We start from the raw sequence: 16,702 nt of genomic DNA, 5'->3' as shown, positions 1-16,702 counted from the left end.
TGCATCCTGCAGGGGAGGCTCAGCCTGCACTGGCCTCTTTCCTGCAGGCAGTGCAGGTGCCAGGGTTACAGACCCATCAGTGCATCCTGCAGGGGAGGCTCAGCCTGCACTGGCCTCTTTCCTGCAGGCAGTGCAGGTGCCAGGGTTACAGACCCATCAGTGCATCCTGCAGGGGAGGCTCAGCCTGCGCATGCACGTTTGTTTGTTGGCCATGCAGCACGTGTATCCCTCTCCCCAGCTGCTTATTTCTGCTCCCTGCATTGAGCCAGCACTAATATTTGTAAGGCTCTGCAGTGAACTGGATCAGGGAAGGGACCTCATTGAAAAGTACCACGTCTTTAGTATGTAATCATGGCCTCGAAGATTAGTCACGGCTCTGGAAATTCCATTGAGCTCCACTCAACCCAAACATGTTAAGTGAGCTGTCTGACACTAGGTGAGCTGAATTACCTCTCTTATTTCTGTTTGCTGAAAATTAATTTCCGCCTTGTCATTTTTTGCTCCCTTAGTAACTGCATCTGTGCAAAAGTGAGAGGATATGATATTTGAAATAAATAGTTTAATTATCTCCTGCATGGTTTTGTTGCTGTCCTGTTATTAGTTACATCTTAAACAGTAATCCTGGCAAAACAAACAATTTTTAGAACTATTTAGTGTATAACGAATGTGCTACATAAGTAAAAGAAAGTATTGGAGGAAATTGTGTATATGTAATCACGGGTTGGGAATGCAGCTGAATAGTTAAAGCAGAAAGATTCCATTTAAAAGGGGGATGAGTGGTCCTGTTCAGAGACACTGATCTGTAATACACACCAGGCAATGTCTTTTAAAATCCAAGGGGACAGAAAATCCTGGGACCAAAGAAATGCAGCTTCCTGTCTCCGTAAGTTTTCCTTGGGTTTGCTTAAGTGATATAAAACCAAAAAAAGAAATATTCCCATCTTGTTTTTAGCACTTTGTCATGGCTTTGCCCCAGTTGGCAACCGAGCCCCACGGAGCCTCTTGCTCCCTGCCCTGCCGTGGGACTGGGGAGAGAGTCGGAATCACGGTTGATGGAACTTTTCCTCACGTAGCTTTTAAGATCTCACCTTCACAGTTCTACTATCAGTTTTCAAAATCAGGGTATGTGAATTCTGGTTTCTTTTAAAGGCAAGGGTACTTGTAAGTTGCATATGCTGTCTTGGAGCAAAGACAAAGTTTTCCAGTGTGAGTTCTTTCAGGAGAGGGGTGTGGAACTGGCAGTCTTGATGAAGGGGTTGCTTAGGAAAATTTTTCATCACAAGCATAGTAAATTCTCTTTGTCTTAGGTTCTTAATACTTTGTAAAATATAAAATATTACTAGTATGTAAGGTTACAGAGTATGAACTGAATCAATTGTCATGAGAAGAAAAATGTGCATCCTTTCCCAGATAGAAGTCTGAGCGTCACATTTTAGGTGCCAAATTTTTTATTTTCAGTTGTTTTTTATGTGTTGTATCAGGATATTGGAAATATCCTGCAGCTTACATATTCAGGGCTCTTCCTATTCGCCTAATTTTCTGGAAGTATCTACTGCAGTCACTAGTTTTACATGTGCTGTTCTCAGCCCCAGCATTCTCCAAGTGACCTGGAGGTAATGATTGTTTCAACTTTAACCTTGCTATTTGCACGCAAGCCCTTTACACGATCAATTTGTGTATGCAATAAGTTCAGACTTTGGCACTGCTTCCCAGAGACCTTTGCATCTCAGAGACCTGTTTCCTTACAGGGATTACCCCTGCTGGGGCAAGTATTAAATGTGGAAGGGCCGGGGATTCAGTGTCCCTCCATCCCTTTCCAAAATTGAGAAAAAGAGCTGATAGTTGCACAATTAGGTGCTCTTCTGGGATAATCTGACTGTGAGTTCTGTGAGACCTGTGCCAGGTTTATAGGTAAGTTACTCAGTGGGTATTTGCAGTGTGGTGGTGGGAAAGGCTTCCTTTGAAAATTGGCATATTTTAGAGATAATGGGATGTGAGAGAGCGCCAGTAAAGCCTGTTTAACCTTAAAACCATAATTACATGAAATTGTGTCCTTATTTTTCTATGTTCTATTCTCTTGTTTTCAGTTTACTTTGTGCATGTTTTATATAGGGGTAGGAAAGGGGTTATGGAGACTAAAGTATTATATGGGAAACTAAGTAAATCCTCTGGGAATATGTTTGTGACACAGAATTTTTGTAAAGACTTAAAAGACACAAGTGTCTGAGTGGAATCATCACGCTGCAGCTACCACATCTACTGTTGTAATACATACAGGTTTTTGTAAAGCAAAACACTCTCTGGGAATATTACTTACATGAGCTTCATACTCACTACCCCTTTTATTTTAGAAGCTTTATTTTCATACAAGCAAGGATCAATGCCTATTATGTGAAACCTGCCAATGAAAGCATATGCATGTGGAAACATGCACAAAACACAGAGAAGCCAGAAGGCAGTTTACTGCATGAATACTAGACATATTATTTAAAGTTTTTCTGTGCTTATAAAAAAAATCAGTTATAACCTTTTCAGTAATGAAAATATGAGTGTATTTTGACAGTCTTCAGAAATGGGTATGCTTGCTAAGGTACCAGTTAATCATTGACAAGAGCTGAATGATTAAGCAGCTGTAATTTACTTGTAGTGTTTGAAAGTACAAAAGGGTATGTAATAGTTAAAACAAGAAGCACTTAATTTATGTTTCACTAGCTGTTAGGTTGTTTTTATATAAATTTAGCTTAAAAGGCTGCTGAATTTTTCATACTGGCTGTAAATGTGGAAAAGGATGGTGCACTTTGGGCGATACCAGGCAGCTGTTGCCATGTTCAGAGTTCTGCTCCCAAGCCTTTCCTTTTCTTTCCTTTCCTTTCTTTTTTGTTGATGCCTCCTTAGGGAGACAAATGTGGTAGTCTCATTTGGATTGCTGGAGAAAGTTGTTTTCAGCTATCACAAACCCAAGGTACATCGAGGTTTCTTTGCACTTTTCCCTGGTCACAAAATCGCTCCATCTCAGGGATGGCAATGTAACTTTGTTTTCACAGGTCCATACAAGTGATTTCTCATTTCTCAGATTGAGTGTGTTCTGGCTATGTCAGGGACTTTGATAGATAACCAAGAGCAAACAGCACAGCTGGTTCCAGGTGTGACTGGGCTTACTCATGCTGCCTCAACAGAGAAATGGTACAAAGATGTTCAAGACTGAAAGTATTGCCAGAGAATAACTGGTGATGTTAACCAGGAGTGTTTGCAGTTGGTTCCTTTTCTTTCTTTCTTTCTTTGTCAAAGTTACGTTTTGTAAGGAGTCTTCATCTGCCAAACATCTCTGTATCTTGAGTCTTGGTGAGATTGCAGGTGTTGTTCTGAATGCATGCAGAAGGCTTAGCCATAAAATCTTTGTCAGATTATCTGCAGTAATCTGTGCCACTTGCCTTGGGTATGTGATCATACATTCCTGAAGAATCCAACCTGCCCTCAGACACTTCCAGGGATGGAGCAGCCACAGCTTCTCTGGGCAACCTGTGCCAGGGCCTCACCACTCTCATAGCCAAGAATTCCTTCCCAATATCCCATCTAACCCTGCCCTCTGGCAGTGGGAAGCCATTTGCCCTGTGTCCTGTTCCTCTACCCCTTGTCTGAGGTCCCTCTCCAGCTCTCCTGGAGCCCCTTTAGGACCTGCAAGGGGCTCTCAGCTCTCCCTGGACCCTTCTCTCCTCCAGGGGAAACCCCCCAGCTCTCCCAGCCTGGCTCCAGAGCAGAGGGGCTCCAGCCCTGGCAGCATCTCCAGGGCCTCCTCTGGGCTCATTCCAGCAGCTCCATGTTCTTGTGCTGTTGTTCCCAGGGCTGGAGGCAGCTCTGCAGAGGGGTCTCAGCTGGGGGCAGAGGGGCAGGATCCCCCCTCACTCTGCCCAAACTGTGGGATCAGCCCAGGGCACGGGGGGTGCTGAGGCGTGTGAAGCTTCTCACTGACAGCACAGCTGGGACAGAAACACACCTGTTGTCTGTAACTGATGTTGGGAATCACAGATAAATTCCCTTCATTGGTCTCCTAGGTATTCTTATTTGCTGCACTGTGTGATACAGAATAATTTTCCTTTTCTAGTTAAAACTACCCTGTTTCCAAGAAGTTGGGCAAATAGATTAGTACTAAGGTCTTTGTAGTATGAGATGGCAAGTTAGTGACAGCATCTCATTTTTTCTCCTACTCAAGAAGAGTGAGTGGAATATTGATGTTTGTTATTTCTCTATAAATTTTGGTGGGAAGTGCATAGTGCCTTCTTAGAAACACGGTTTGTAACTTTTCTCAGCAATGGAGAGGAAACAACAATCTACAGCTTGATCTTGTCATAACTTTCATTCATATTAAGTCTTTTGGGGAATTTCCCCCCTCCCCCTGTGTTGTTGATGATGCATAAAGCTTCCAGAGCAACAGAATGTTGTATAATATTCCACGGTTGGATTAGAATTCCTGTATCCAGTGTGTTGCAACTGGTTCAAGTGTTTAGAAAAAAATTAATATTCTGATTTTTTTTTTTAATTATTCTTTCACCAGTGTAAAGAAGTTTAAGTGACTGCTTTACTTGATCAAAATGGTGGACACTGAAAACCAGCTCTATCCCCTTACTCCCTTGGAGGAGGAGGATATAGACAGCCCTTTATCTGGAGAGTTCCTACAAGATATGGAGAACATTCAAGACCTCTCCCAGTCTCTAGGTGATGATAGTTCTGGTGCTTTGAGCTTAACAGAGTTCCAGTCACTGGGAAATGGTCCAGGATCTGATGGCTCAGTCATAACAGGTAAGAGAATTTTGGTTTATCACAAACCTTTCTTTTATAAATATAGTGATAGAAATTAAAAACTTACTTAAATTGGTTTTTATGATGAAGAGACACTAGAAATATATAAACTGATTCTAGCATGGTCTTTCAATATTTAAGTTTAAGTTAGTTTGTTAGAAAAATGTCACTGAAAAATTACTGTAGCATGAAGTTTCTGATGTAAATTGCCATTATTATCAACACCTTTTTCAAGATAATTTTTAAAAATCATTATTAGTAGCCAGTTGCAGTCTCAGTGCTCATACATTACATAGTCCAGAGCCAAAAACCTTTGTGAGAGGCTTTGCTGGAGAGATCAGCACAGGAATCACTGCAGGGTGTGGGACACTGGTGATGTCAGTGAGGTGTTCCTGTTAAACCTGGGGGGTTGCAAACCTTTTAGCTGTAGAGCCATTTGAAGTAGTTTACAATTAACCTTCTGGTTGGTTGACATTAGGGTTTGGGTTTAGGGGTTTTTAACTTTCAGTCGATTCCCAGCCTGTGATCCCTGTTCCACCTTACAAAACCTGCAGTAATAGAGCTGTGTGAGTTTGGAAAGGAGCAGGGGGAGCTGCCTCTTGGCACTATTGGCCAAAGGGATGTTTGTAGAACTATGATTTGGTTGCCTTTTGGTTGCAGACATTCTCATTAGAGGGGTGCCTTGTACAGGAGGAGTTATGATGTGCTTTATGTATGTCTGTATGTGTTTATAACATAGTCCTTCAGACAGGTTTTGCAATTATTTGTAAGTTTGTACAGGCCCTACAATGATTTAGATCACCTTCTAGTGTCACCTTCTCATTTGAGTATTCAGTGTTCATTGCAAAATGTTCTATTTTTGTGGTTAAAGAAGATGCAAAATGTAAACTTCCAAGGCTCAAATTCCATAAGGCAAGGAAAAAGAAACCACACTTTAAAAAAATTCTGGGGCTTAGGCTGTTCTTGATGACTCTGATGCCTGTGGGCTTGGCAGCACTGGCAATGCCGACTCTCAGTTCTATGCCAAGGTTTTTTCCAACATAATACTTGCTGACCTACATTCATGAGTGTTTCTTAATCTGTCTGTTAAAATAACACACCCATTAATTTGCTGAAGTCTTGTGGTGCAAGTTGCAAGATGGAAGATAGAAGAAATCCTGGCCTCAGAAAATATTTTCCTTACACAAGGTGGAAATATTAATTGAAATAATTAAGGTTGGAACTTGTTAGTTTTGTAACATCTTCATCTACTAGTAACACATCTGGAGAGTTTATTTCATTGTACAATTCAGAAATGCTTTTCCCATTATAAGCAAAACATAAAATATCTGAGTGTGGTGTGTATTTACTGAGTCCATTATCACCCCTCTAGTTCTTGTTTCCAGAGTCACTTCAGCAAAGCTTTTTGTTTGTTGACATTGTATGTCCCATCAAAATTAGCAAGGTACACCCTGTGTTTTGTGTGTGTTTCCACTGGTAATATGAATTATTTTTCAAAGACTTATGGTTAAATTATTAGTTCATTTAATGACTGTTAACTCAAGATTATTTTTTAGAAAAATCTCATTTTTATGTGGTTTTAATTTAATTTAGAAATTGTATCAACCTGGATAGTATAGTATTTATGAAGTGTTCCTTTTTCTTTTAGACACCCTTTCACCAGCATCCAGTCCTTCATCCATTAATTTTGCCACAGCTCCAGGTAGCATAGATGAATCATCCAGTGGAGCATTAAACATTGAATGTAGAATTTGTGGGGATAAAGCCTCAGGCTACCATTATGGAGTACATGCTTGTGAAGGCTGTAAGGTACAGTCATCGTTTTCTTCTTAAGAACCTAAATCACGTTGCTTTATTTACGGGGTAATACGAGCATAAACATTTGGCACAGAAATGTTTGATTGTGACAGTTCTAGCCATTACAATTATTTAAATATAAACGTATCTGTGATCTTTTTTCTGAAGTAAATTGTTCAGACACCGTAACTCAGTAGCAGACCTTTATCAAGTAGGAGCGATTTGCAATGATCATTTTAACACTGCTTTTCTGGATATAGTTAGTTAACACTAAAACAACTTAAAACACCAAACTGTGACCAAAAACGAAAGCCTTCCTGCTCCACTAGTGTTTGGTTTGTGTTGGCAGTATGGCTGCAAGGAGCGTGCCAGTCTGCTACGTCTCCATTGTAACAGTGACAAGTCCCAAATTTCTCATCTCCGCCCCATTGTGCCTGAATCACTTGGCATTGTGCCTCTTGTAGTTTTGGGGCCGGGGCACGTCTCTGGGGCAAATTACTCTCATCATTAATGTATCATTTTTGGGATAATATGGCCCATGAATTATAAGTTTCTTTTCTTTTTCATCTGATGTTTTAGTTTTCGATTTTTTTCTGCATTACAATACGAGAGGAGAGAAGTAGTCTCTGTGTACAGTTTTCTTTCATGTCAGAATATGATCACGTGAATATAAATGGTAGGGAATAATGCAGAGTATCTGCTGGAGGTGGGGAACCAGTCCCCAGCCAGGTGTGTCCCCAGCCTAAATGCCATGTTGTTGTCATATGACACACAAGGTTGGGTTGCTGTGGGTTTGCTGACCCCGTGGTTTCAGAGTTTGTAGCCAGCACTGAGACGTCGTGGTGAGAGCTGTTGGGGTATAGGCTGTGCTGCAACACTCAGCTGTGTGTCCTTGGCACTTCTGTGCCCTGTGCTGTGTCCTCATACCCCTCACATGCGCTGGGTGAAGAAAACCTGGTGATTCTCTGTGTGTGTGTGACTTACACTGTGGAAGATGAAGGGTATTTCTGGCAGAGGACACTGAGAGAACACGAACAAAAGCAAAATGTGACTGTTTTGCTTCATCCCTAAGTGCAAATCTGCTCAGGTACTCTGGGTTCTTGGTTCTTTCCCCCAGGAGAGAGGGCTGAGAGCTGCTCCCTCCTTTCATGTTCTCCACTCTGTACCTTCCCTTGGACTGCCACTGCACTGCGTGTATTCGTGCTTCTGGACAGGTTACACCTTGGGAATTGTTCTGCGAGTCACATCAATAAACAAGGAAAGAAAAAAAATTACCTGTGTGATTGAAGCTTAATAGTCAGCATTCTTTAACGTTACATATTGTTTTTTCAAACTTTTTATAGGGCTTTTTTAGAAGAACAATTCGTTTAAAACTCGTCTATGATAAATGTGATCGCAACTGCAAAATTCAGAAAAAAAATCGTAATAAGTGCCAGTACTGTCGTTTTCAAAAGTGCCTTTCAGTTGGAATGTCACATAATGGTAGGTAAGAGTGCCCTTAATTTGTTTGTTCCCACCCAGAGCCTGCTGCTGGAAGCAGGCACTTGGATAGTGTTTTTACTCATACACGTGGATTGAACCTCAGATTTTTTATGGGACAGATTGCGGTGGGGGACACCAGTTTCCCTGGTGGGTTCATGTAGTTGGTACAGAGCTGCCAAATGTGCCACTACGAGCTTTACACAGTTGTGCTGGATGTCAGTTTGTCCATATGAATGTTCATTTATTTGCTTTCTTCACCCAGAACTTTGGCACCAGTATTCCAATTGAAACAAATTTCAGTACTGGAAGAATTCTGATCAAGGACTTTGTAGAGGAGTAGGAGGAGAACAACTAGCTCATTGTGAGAGGGAATGACGTAGGAAAGCAGACTTCATTATTTTTCAGGTTACAGTGCAAAAGCTCTTGGGCAGATGGTTCAGAAAGTGGGGAGGGGGTGGGAGGGTGAAGGTCTGTGCTGGCTGTGGCACAAGAATCCAGTAGGTTGTTTGATAAATAGAATGGTAAAAATTCAGAGCATTTAGATACCCAGTTTAAAAGTTATATTGTTGTTTGTGTTAGTGATTCAAGATAAGGGTGGTAAGCCTGTGGCTTACAGGCCAGTTTCAACCCACAAGGCAGGACACAGCTTGTTGAGCAACATGGGTGAAGAGGGAGAGGCCAAGCCATGAGAAAGCACATTTTGTTGGCCAGATGACTGTAGTTTGCTTTTCCTACATAGGTCAGGTATTGCCAGGGCTGAACTTGGGGGCAGGTGCAATTTGGAAGTGAGTGAAAATGCTGGGCTAGGTGAGAAGCTGTGGGTTAGGAGACAAACTTCCTAAGGAAACTGTGCAGTCCGGAGAGCTGGGGTGGGAACATGGTTGGGGAAGCTGCTTATGACATTGTAGTCAGGAGTCCCAGCAGGAGGCATCAGGAGAGTTGACTTTCTGGTTCTGCTCCCTTGTGGTGAGTCCTGACTGAGACTGAGGTCCTTTGGGAGGTGGTTGATAGTCTCTGCAAGACTGGTGATAACCATCCTGAAGCAGCAGACTCGGGGAGAATGTGCCAGCCAGCAGAGTGACATCTCAGGGGCGGGAGCTGAGCAGGGAGCTGTGCCAGTTGGCAGGCATTGACATCCATTTGAAGCTGTTTCACTCTACTAAGACACTGGCAGTATTTCTCAGGAAAAAAGCTAGAACTAAATTTACAGCCACGACCTTAAAACTGTACGTTTGGGTTTAGAGCAGGTGTTCTTCCACTTTTCATTGATTGCTGTGATGACCCACCCGTAAGGGGAAAGAAGCACCTAAGCCAGATTCCAAACAGGCCTTCCATGTTGGACTTCCACTGAAGTCCACAGCTGTATGTCAGATCATGTCGAGTCACCTCCTTCATGAGAAGATGCCCTGGGCACATGTAAGGCCTAGTGCTGCCCATGCCCTGAATGGCTCAGTCCAAGCAGTGAGGTCCCAGCCTGGGGGCTGAAATGCAGAACGAGTCACTGGCTGTATGAGCCATCTCAAACCCTTGCACGCCTCCCACGGGTAAGGCCCTTTCTAAAGTGGAGCTGGTTTGGTTTGAAACTGAAACCCAAGGAGGTGGACATACCTGGTTTATAGCTAAATGGCAAGAGCACTTGCCCAAGAACCAGGAGACGTCTGTACCCAGGCGTGTTCGGAGCCAGCAGCGGGTCTGGGCCGGGCTCTGCTGCAGCTCTCCAGCTGGTGTGTGTCCTCCCTGCCAGCTCCTGCCAGGAGTTCACTCGGCTGGTTACAATTCCCAGCCCAGACTTGGAGTTTCACGCTGGGAGCTGTAGAACACAGTAAGGAGAAAACAAAATACGAGTACCTAGGAAATGTAGGAGGGAAAAGGCATGTGTTCTACCTCACTGCAGATACCAGTTTGTGTGCTGAAACATCTCATTTCCTAATACACTAACCTACTGTATTAGTCACCACTAACTGTGTTGGAAAGGAGGAGATTTCTTCACCTCTACCTCAGTTTTTCTAGACAGGAAGTCTCACTACTCTAATCAGTAATGGTAAAAGCCTTTAATTTCTTTATAACTGAAGTTTGTTTTACAATTGTATCTTCCCATCAGCAATACGTTTTGGAAGAATGCCAAGGTCTGAGAAGGCCAAGCTGAAAGCAGAAATTCTAACAGGTGAAAATTACGTAGAAGATTCAGAAATGGCAGATCTTAAATCACTTGCCAAAAGAATTCATGATGCCTACCTGAAAAACTTCAATATGAATAAGGTTAAAGCCAGAATCATCCTTGCAGGGAAAACCAATAACAATCCGGTAAGTACTTTTTCTGTTACTTTAGGATAAACCTGGCAAGTACAAAAGGTGATCATAATAATTTGTTAAACTCTTTAGCAAATCTTTTTGAAAATACATATCCCACTCCTACAGACAAGAAATATTCAAAAAGAATACCTGTACTAATATGGTTGTTTTTAACCCCTATCAGAATAGTAAGAAGCTTTAGGAAAGTCAGATGATTGAGTTGTAAGTGGAAACTCATAATATTAAATGGTAACAGACACACAAGGGAATGAAAATTAATTCTTAATCAAAAAATAAAGTGACATCTGAATGTGAATAGCTCTTGATAGGGGGGAAATGGTTCAAAATCAATTTCCTATTATGACAGTGGGAAAAAAAATTATAATGTTTTTCTGTCACAAATGCCAGAATAAATACTATTATCTTGTAGGCTGTACAGGAGCTCTGCATGACTTTTATTGTAATCAGAACAATATTAATAGCAGGAGGGGAAAGAAAATGAGTTTGTGATTTGTTTCCAGTGCTGGCCATTTCCTCCCCCAGCCCTCCTGCTCTTTACTGTACGGTTACTTTGAGAGGCAGGAGCTGGGTTGTGAAGACACATATGCTGTAGAAGTTATTTTTCTTTCAGGATAATATAGGCAAGATCTACCTAATGCTATCCACCTGCTTTTTTTTTGTAGCAGAGGAAAGTGTATAATCGTTGTAAGGACTGGCTTGTTTCACTTTTTGCATGTTTATTAAGTTCAGTTGCGATTTTTGTTACTTATATGTAGAAGATAAGTATCTTATTTTACCAACAACTTCCGTTTCAGTAAAAACTTGCAGGGAAGAGGTTTTTGTATGCCATAATGAAAACCATGTAAGTGTGGGGATGAGTGTTACAAAAATTGCAAGCAAGCTGTCTTCTACATTATGGAATTTGGCATATTGCAGTCTAGTCTAGCCAAGCTTACAGCTTTCTGCATTAAAAGAGAGACACGTGAATTATCTCAGGCTTTTTCATTGGATTAAAGAGATGTATAAAATTAAGCACAGGCTTAAACATTTTAGAGGGTAGAAGCTGCCATGAGGCTACAGCAAATACCACCTTTAACACCTCACTGAGTGGGTTTCTGCAGAAAGTCCCTTTCCTGCTTGTCCCCAGCTGTCAGAACCATAAGGCACAAGGTGTGTCACACATGCAGGGCTGGGTCCCAGAGCACTGCAGCCCAGTCCTTGTGTTTGCATGTGTGTGGTCACAGCCACACACCGAGCAGCCCGTGGTGCCTCACGTGTCAGGGGAATGTACACGGAACAATTAGGGAGAAATCAGACCTACCGTGTTAAGCTTCCAAATTTTTCAGTGTGCAGGGAAAAGGAGAAGGTTTTTAACCTATTTCATCATCTCTTGAGAAAATGAACGTTTTAATTTTCTTTCAACTTTTTAGCAGAAAAACGAATTTTGAAAGAAGGGGTTTGTTGCTTGTAATTAGCAACCCACCTGTTTTGAAGCTGTGCATTAACAGCTGATTTCAGTGAATCCTAATTTATGGCACAGCTGCAATTAATTTCAGAATGAACAAGCGTTTCTCGTGATACTAAGGTGTAATTTTTTTAAATTTAGCTCCTAAATCCTTGGCCATACCTTTTTTCTGCATAGTGAAATGATGATAAATTCCAAAAAACTGTGTGTAAGGTAGTGTACATCTTTGAAAGGATTTAGAGATGTGCTGGGTTTCTTGCTTTGTCACTTTGCACTCATATCCACCTTGCCCAGAGAAAGTTCTGCTCTGTGCCAGTGAGAGATGGAATATGTAGTTGCCATAAGCATTTCAAAAGTGGACAACCATAGGAAACTCACCTGTTTGACAGTTTTCTGAGTGAAATAAATGAATCCTATGAGTTTCTAACAGACCACCAAGTGCTTCTCGTGGCATTTAATCTGAGATGAGCAGAACAGCAGAGGAAAGGTGCTTGGTGTGTATGGAACTAGATTTCTGTTCAAGGTCAGTTGCAATGACTCTACGAGGCTGGGAAGCTTTGGGGTTTGTTGTTTTTCTTTAGTGGATTGCCCTTTGTTTTGATTATTGCTCTGCAGATCTGTAACAAAATATTTTTGAGTTCTGATTATTCTGAAGAAAGGCTGAATGCTGCTCTTGATAGGACGTTTTGAGAGAGTGGCTTGTCAGTTTGTAACGCACATACCTTTCTAAACAAAGGGGGCTATGGAAAAGACCAAATTTTGTGTTGTCTGACATTCTGGTGGGATTCTGTGTTTAGAGATGATGCAGCACCAGCTGCAGTTAGAAAGGTGGGACAGCTGGGACATGGTTTCTGAAAATCTGATAGCGAAACACAGGAGTAATGCAGGGTTCACATTCCGGTCCTCTGTTGAAATGACTGTCTGTATTCCCCCTAGGACACCTCAGGAAAGCATCACGATGTGCATCAGGTGTAGTTAGTTTAGGAATCGATAGGAGTGTAGACAGAATAGCCTGGGCTTCTGGAGAAGGTAATACAAGTCCTTTGCGAACCTTCTGGGACTTGCTCTGAGATGGGTATATGCATACTAAGCCCAGGACTGCTGGAGTTTCACTATAACTGTTAGATCAAACTAAATTAAAGACAGGCCATACCCTTTGCAGTGTTGTTTGCAGAGCAGACTTGTTAGGTATTGCAGTTTGTAGTTCTGTCATGCAGTGTTTCTCTTGGTGCAGAAATAGGAAAGATTAGCACGTAAATCAAAGTTCGTCAAAATTCCTACTCTTTAGGAAGCCAATGATTAATAGCCTTTATTTAATAACTACATTAGTGGTTTTTGTTTTACTCTGTAGCCATTTGTTATCCATGATATGGATACCTTATGTATGGCAGAGAAGACCCTGGTGGCAAAATTGGTAGCCAATGGGATTCAGAACAAGGAAGCAGAAGTTCGAATCTTCCACTGCTGCCAGTGCACATCTGTAGAGACCGTCACCGAACTCACTGAGTTTGCCAAATCCATCCCTGGCTTCTCCAGCCTGGACTTGAACGACCAAGTGACGCTATTAAAATACGGGGTTTATGAAGCCATATTTGCCATGTTGGCCTCTGTGATGAACAAGGACGGGATGCTGGTGGCCTATGGGAATGGTTTTATAACCCGGGAGTTCCTGAAAAGCCTGAGAAAGCCATTCTGTGATATAATGGAGCCAAAATTTGATTTTGCAATGAAATTCAATGCACTGGATTTGGATGACAGCGATATATCCCTTTTTGTTGCTGCCATCATTTGCTGTGGAGGTAAGCATTACATATTTGTTCTCTAAGGCAGTACATCTTACAATTTCCCTAACATGAATTAATAATTTTAATGGAAAAGCTTCTACCCTTCTTGAAGATTCACTTCTACCTCTAACTGCACTTTCATGAGTCATTATAACATTATGACATGTATTCTTTTGCTTGTTTTGAGAACAGATCGTCCCGGTCTCGTAAATGTAGGACACATTGAAAAAATGCAGGAGAGCATTGTGCACGTACTGAAACTTCACTTGCAGACCAACCATCCTGATGACACCTTCCTCTTCCCAAAACTTCTCCAGAAAATGGCTGACCTCCGACAGCTTGTCACAGAGCACGCTCAGCTCGTTCAGATAATCAAGAAGACTGAATCTGATGCACATTTACACCCTTTACTACAGGAAATCTACAGGGATATGTATTAAGGATTTTTAGTATTTTTTTCACAATATTTAAAGACACAGAAATACAGATGGGAGCAAAACTACTTGCACAGTCACGTGCTGTTCACTCAGCCCAGAGCAGGAAAAATCTAAGACTGGGGAACTGGAGTGTTACACTTCTTTTGGTTTGGGATCTTTTGCCTTCTTTTGAAAGAGTTCTGCAAAAAAGTTCTGGTCAGAGTGCTCAATGAAGTGTCTTACAATGGTTCTTTTATTTGGAAATTTGAAGATTGGTAAGGAATACATATTTGTGTAATAAATCAGAATATTAAGTAACAGAAATGAACAAAATTTTATTTCCTCTTGGCTTAGTCATTTTAGAATTAATATAACAAATTCAGCCATCTCCCTCCAGGTGTATGCACAATCAGAAAGACAATGCACTTTTGCCTAATGGTAATTACTGAAACCAGCTAACAGTTTTTCCTAGTCTAGATGTACCAAATGGCTGGATATTACTGTCCATACACTTCTTAAAGATTGGAAAGACCTTTGATCCACTGCTGCTTTAATTCCATTAGATGATGCACAGGCTTCACATAGTGTTACCTTGGCATACCTTAGGATTAGCATGTTTAAAAGATGGTTCTTTTATGAAATGAAACAAAATCCAAATAGTTATCTAAAATACTGCAGAGCTGCTCCAATGGGTGTTTCTTTGAAGAGTAAACGTGATAAAGTGATGGAACTCTTTTTTTCGGAAGTGTTTTAAGGAAATGTGGAAATGTCCCTGAAGTAAAATGTATCATATACCCTGTATATTTTGGAGAACTTGTTGCAGTTCAAGATGCAGTTTTGAATTAGAAATACTCTTTTGAATTAGCAAGAGTTTTGGAGAGATTGAAAAATCTGATCCTAGCCCAGAAAAAAAAGAATTTCACCTTCACAGCATTCTGCTGCAGTGATTCCTGCTGACTGTGAAGGAATGATTAGATAGAAAAAGCACCTTCTCATACATACACACAAGTGTATTATAGTTGTTTGGACCTGTTTGCTTTTCTGATGAATACACTGCTTCATTTTTTCCAATTATCCACCTGGATATATTACTTTCTATTCCTCCTTAGGCCTTGTTGATAGAAGTATTCGCTCCGTTGTTTTGTCCTCGGGGATAAGGTGACAATATTACCAAGAACAGTGTCTGTAGGTGTCGGACTGTGTAATAATAGGAAAGACAGCACAGTTGAGAGTAAGTCTATCGTGTTCCTAAGATAAACTCTGATTTTTACAATTGCACCTTACTCCTGATACAAAATAAGCCATAAGGAAATGTCCTCATTTCTTTAAGGGCTCTTTCCTCAGACAGTACTGCCCAGAAGTGACAGCTGCATGCAAGGCACTGCTATTTCTGTTCCTTTTTGTTTCTTTAATATGGTAACTGCACATTATTATTTCCTAATTTTACTTTCTGTTTCATAGCACCAAGGTCTCAGGAGTCAACCTGAGCATTTTCACTACAGCTGAGCTTTCAGTGGCACAGGAGGACACTTTGTATTTGTTTAATTGTACACATTTGGAAACACCAGAGTCTTCACTGCAAGAACTGAGTGAGACTGATGAAATGAGAACATCACAGTGTGATCCCTATCTGAGTGGCAGTGCTTGTTTCTGTCCAGGCCTATGGACACTGGATAAATTACAGGTTTAAAGGCAACTTGGGGTTTATCTGGGAGGGGGTCATGAGCAGAGGCTTTAGCGTCAGGTATATTTAGTGTAAAATACTGAAGCATAGGCCTCAAATTTTGTGACCATCTAGGGCAGGATAGGAAGAGTAAATGCATGTGCACAAAACTTCCCTTGGCTGTTGCCAACCAGCAGCAGGAAGAACAGGCCCCAGACACTCCATCGAGAGGCCGTTGGCCTTGCCAGGAACCCGTGGATGGGAAAAGGGCTGCCTTTTGTGTCTCAGAGCAGCAGGCAGAGTGCCCTCAGACACACAGACAGGATTTCAGCTGAGCTGCTGCTTCATCCTCCCAGTCAGCCCCGTTGCACTGAGGAGCTATGGGCTCTAGGCCTACAACATCCTGCGTGGAAAGAATTGATACACAATATTGCCAGTGCAAAAAATTGTCAAAACATCAGCCCTTCTGGGCTGGCATACTGAAACTCTAGCAGCCAGCTGTTACGTTTATCTTCTGAAAAAAAAAAGGGTAACTTGAATTTTTTTTCCCACAAAGCTTCGATTTTTGCAAAGGGCAGATTTCACAGTTGTGTTCCATAGTCTGGGTGTACTCAAGGTCCTCAGGAAAACCAGACACAGTCAGTGTGGCCAACAACTATTCTTTCTGCTCTTGTTCTCAAAGCTGGCTAAAACACTTTAGTGAAACACTTGAAAAATGTGGAAAATTTAATAATTTAAATATTTAATAATAATAAAACCTAATAACTTAAGAATACTTAAATTCTCAGCAAAGCTATAAAGAATTGAAAACAGAATAACTCAGTTCAAGACTTAACATTTAGCTATCTTAGCAGCTGCTTGTTACAGGGTCCTGTTATCAGCAATAGAAAAGCACATAATTTTTTTGTTATTTGAAAACCAGCAAGCAATGTTTGACTAGTTCCTTGGACACTGAAGTTTTATTTCTGTTTTAAATTAAATTGCAGACCTTTATTGAGAAAAAAAA

The 16,702-nt window shown here is 41.3% G+C and overlaps 1 protein-coding gene across 4 annotated transcripts in view; it reads left to right on the top strand.

The window, feature by feature from the left end:
• Window positions 1–16,702, top strand: part of PPARA (peroxisome proliferator activated receptor alpha) — a 29,441-nt gene extending 12,739 nt beyond the window's left edge. For 3 of the 4 annotated variants that reach the window (XM_017826554.1, XM_017826553.1, XM_017826555.1), the window contains exons 3-8: window positions 4,553–4,797; window positions 6,446–6,606; window positions 7,938–8,076; window positions 10,178–10,380; window positions 13,185–13,632; window positions 13,810–16,702. In XM_017826554.1, the coding sequence (XP_017682043.1) occupies window positions 4,590–4,797; window positions 6,446–6,606; window positions 7,938–8,076; window positions 10,178–10,380; window positions 13,185–13,632; window positions 13,810–14,057 (1,407 nt within the window). In that variant the 5' untranslated portion in view covers window positions 4,553–4,589 and the 3' untranslated portion in view covers window positions 14,058–16,702. Of the gene's footprint in view, window positions 1–1,712; window positions 1,912–4,552; window positions 4,798–6,445; window positions 6,607–7,937; window positions 8,077–10,177; window positions 10,381–13,184; window positions 13,633–13,809 lie in introns of those variants that run through there. The other variant, XM_017826557.1, reaches the window with a different exon arrangement.

The sequence above is a fragment of the Lepidothrix coronata genome, unplaced genomic scaffold (genome assembly GCF_001604755.1).
Source record: "Lepidothrix coronata isolate B3197 unplaced genomic scaffold, Lepidothrix_coronata-1.0 Scaffold129, whole genome shotgun sequence".
Taxonomy (NCBI): Eukaryota; Metazoa; Chordata; class Aves; order Passeriformes; family Pipridae; genus Lepidothrix; species Lepidothrix coronata.
This window is presented reverse-complemented; position numbering and strand designations above follow the sequence as displayed.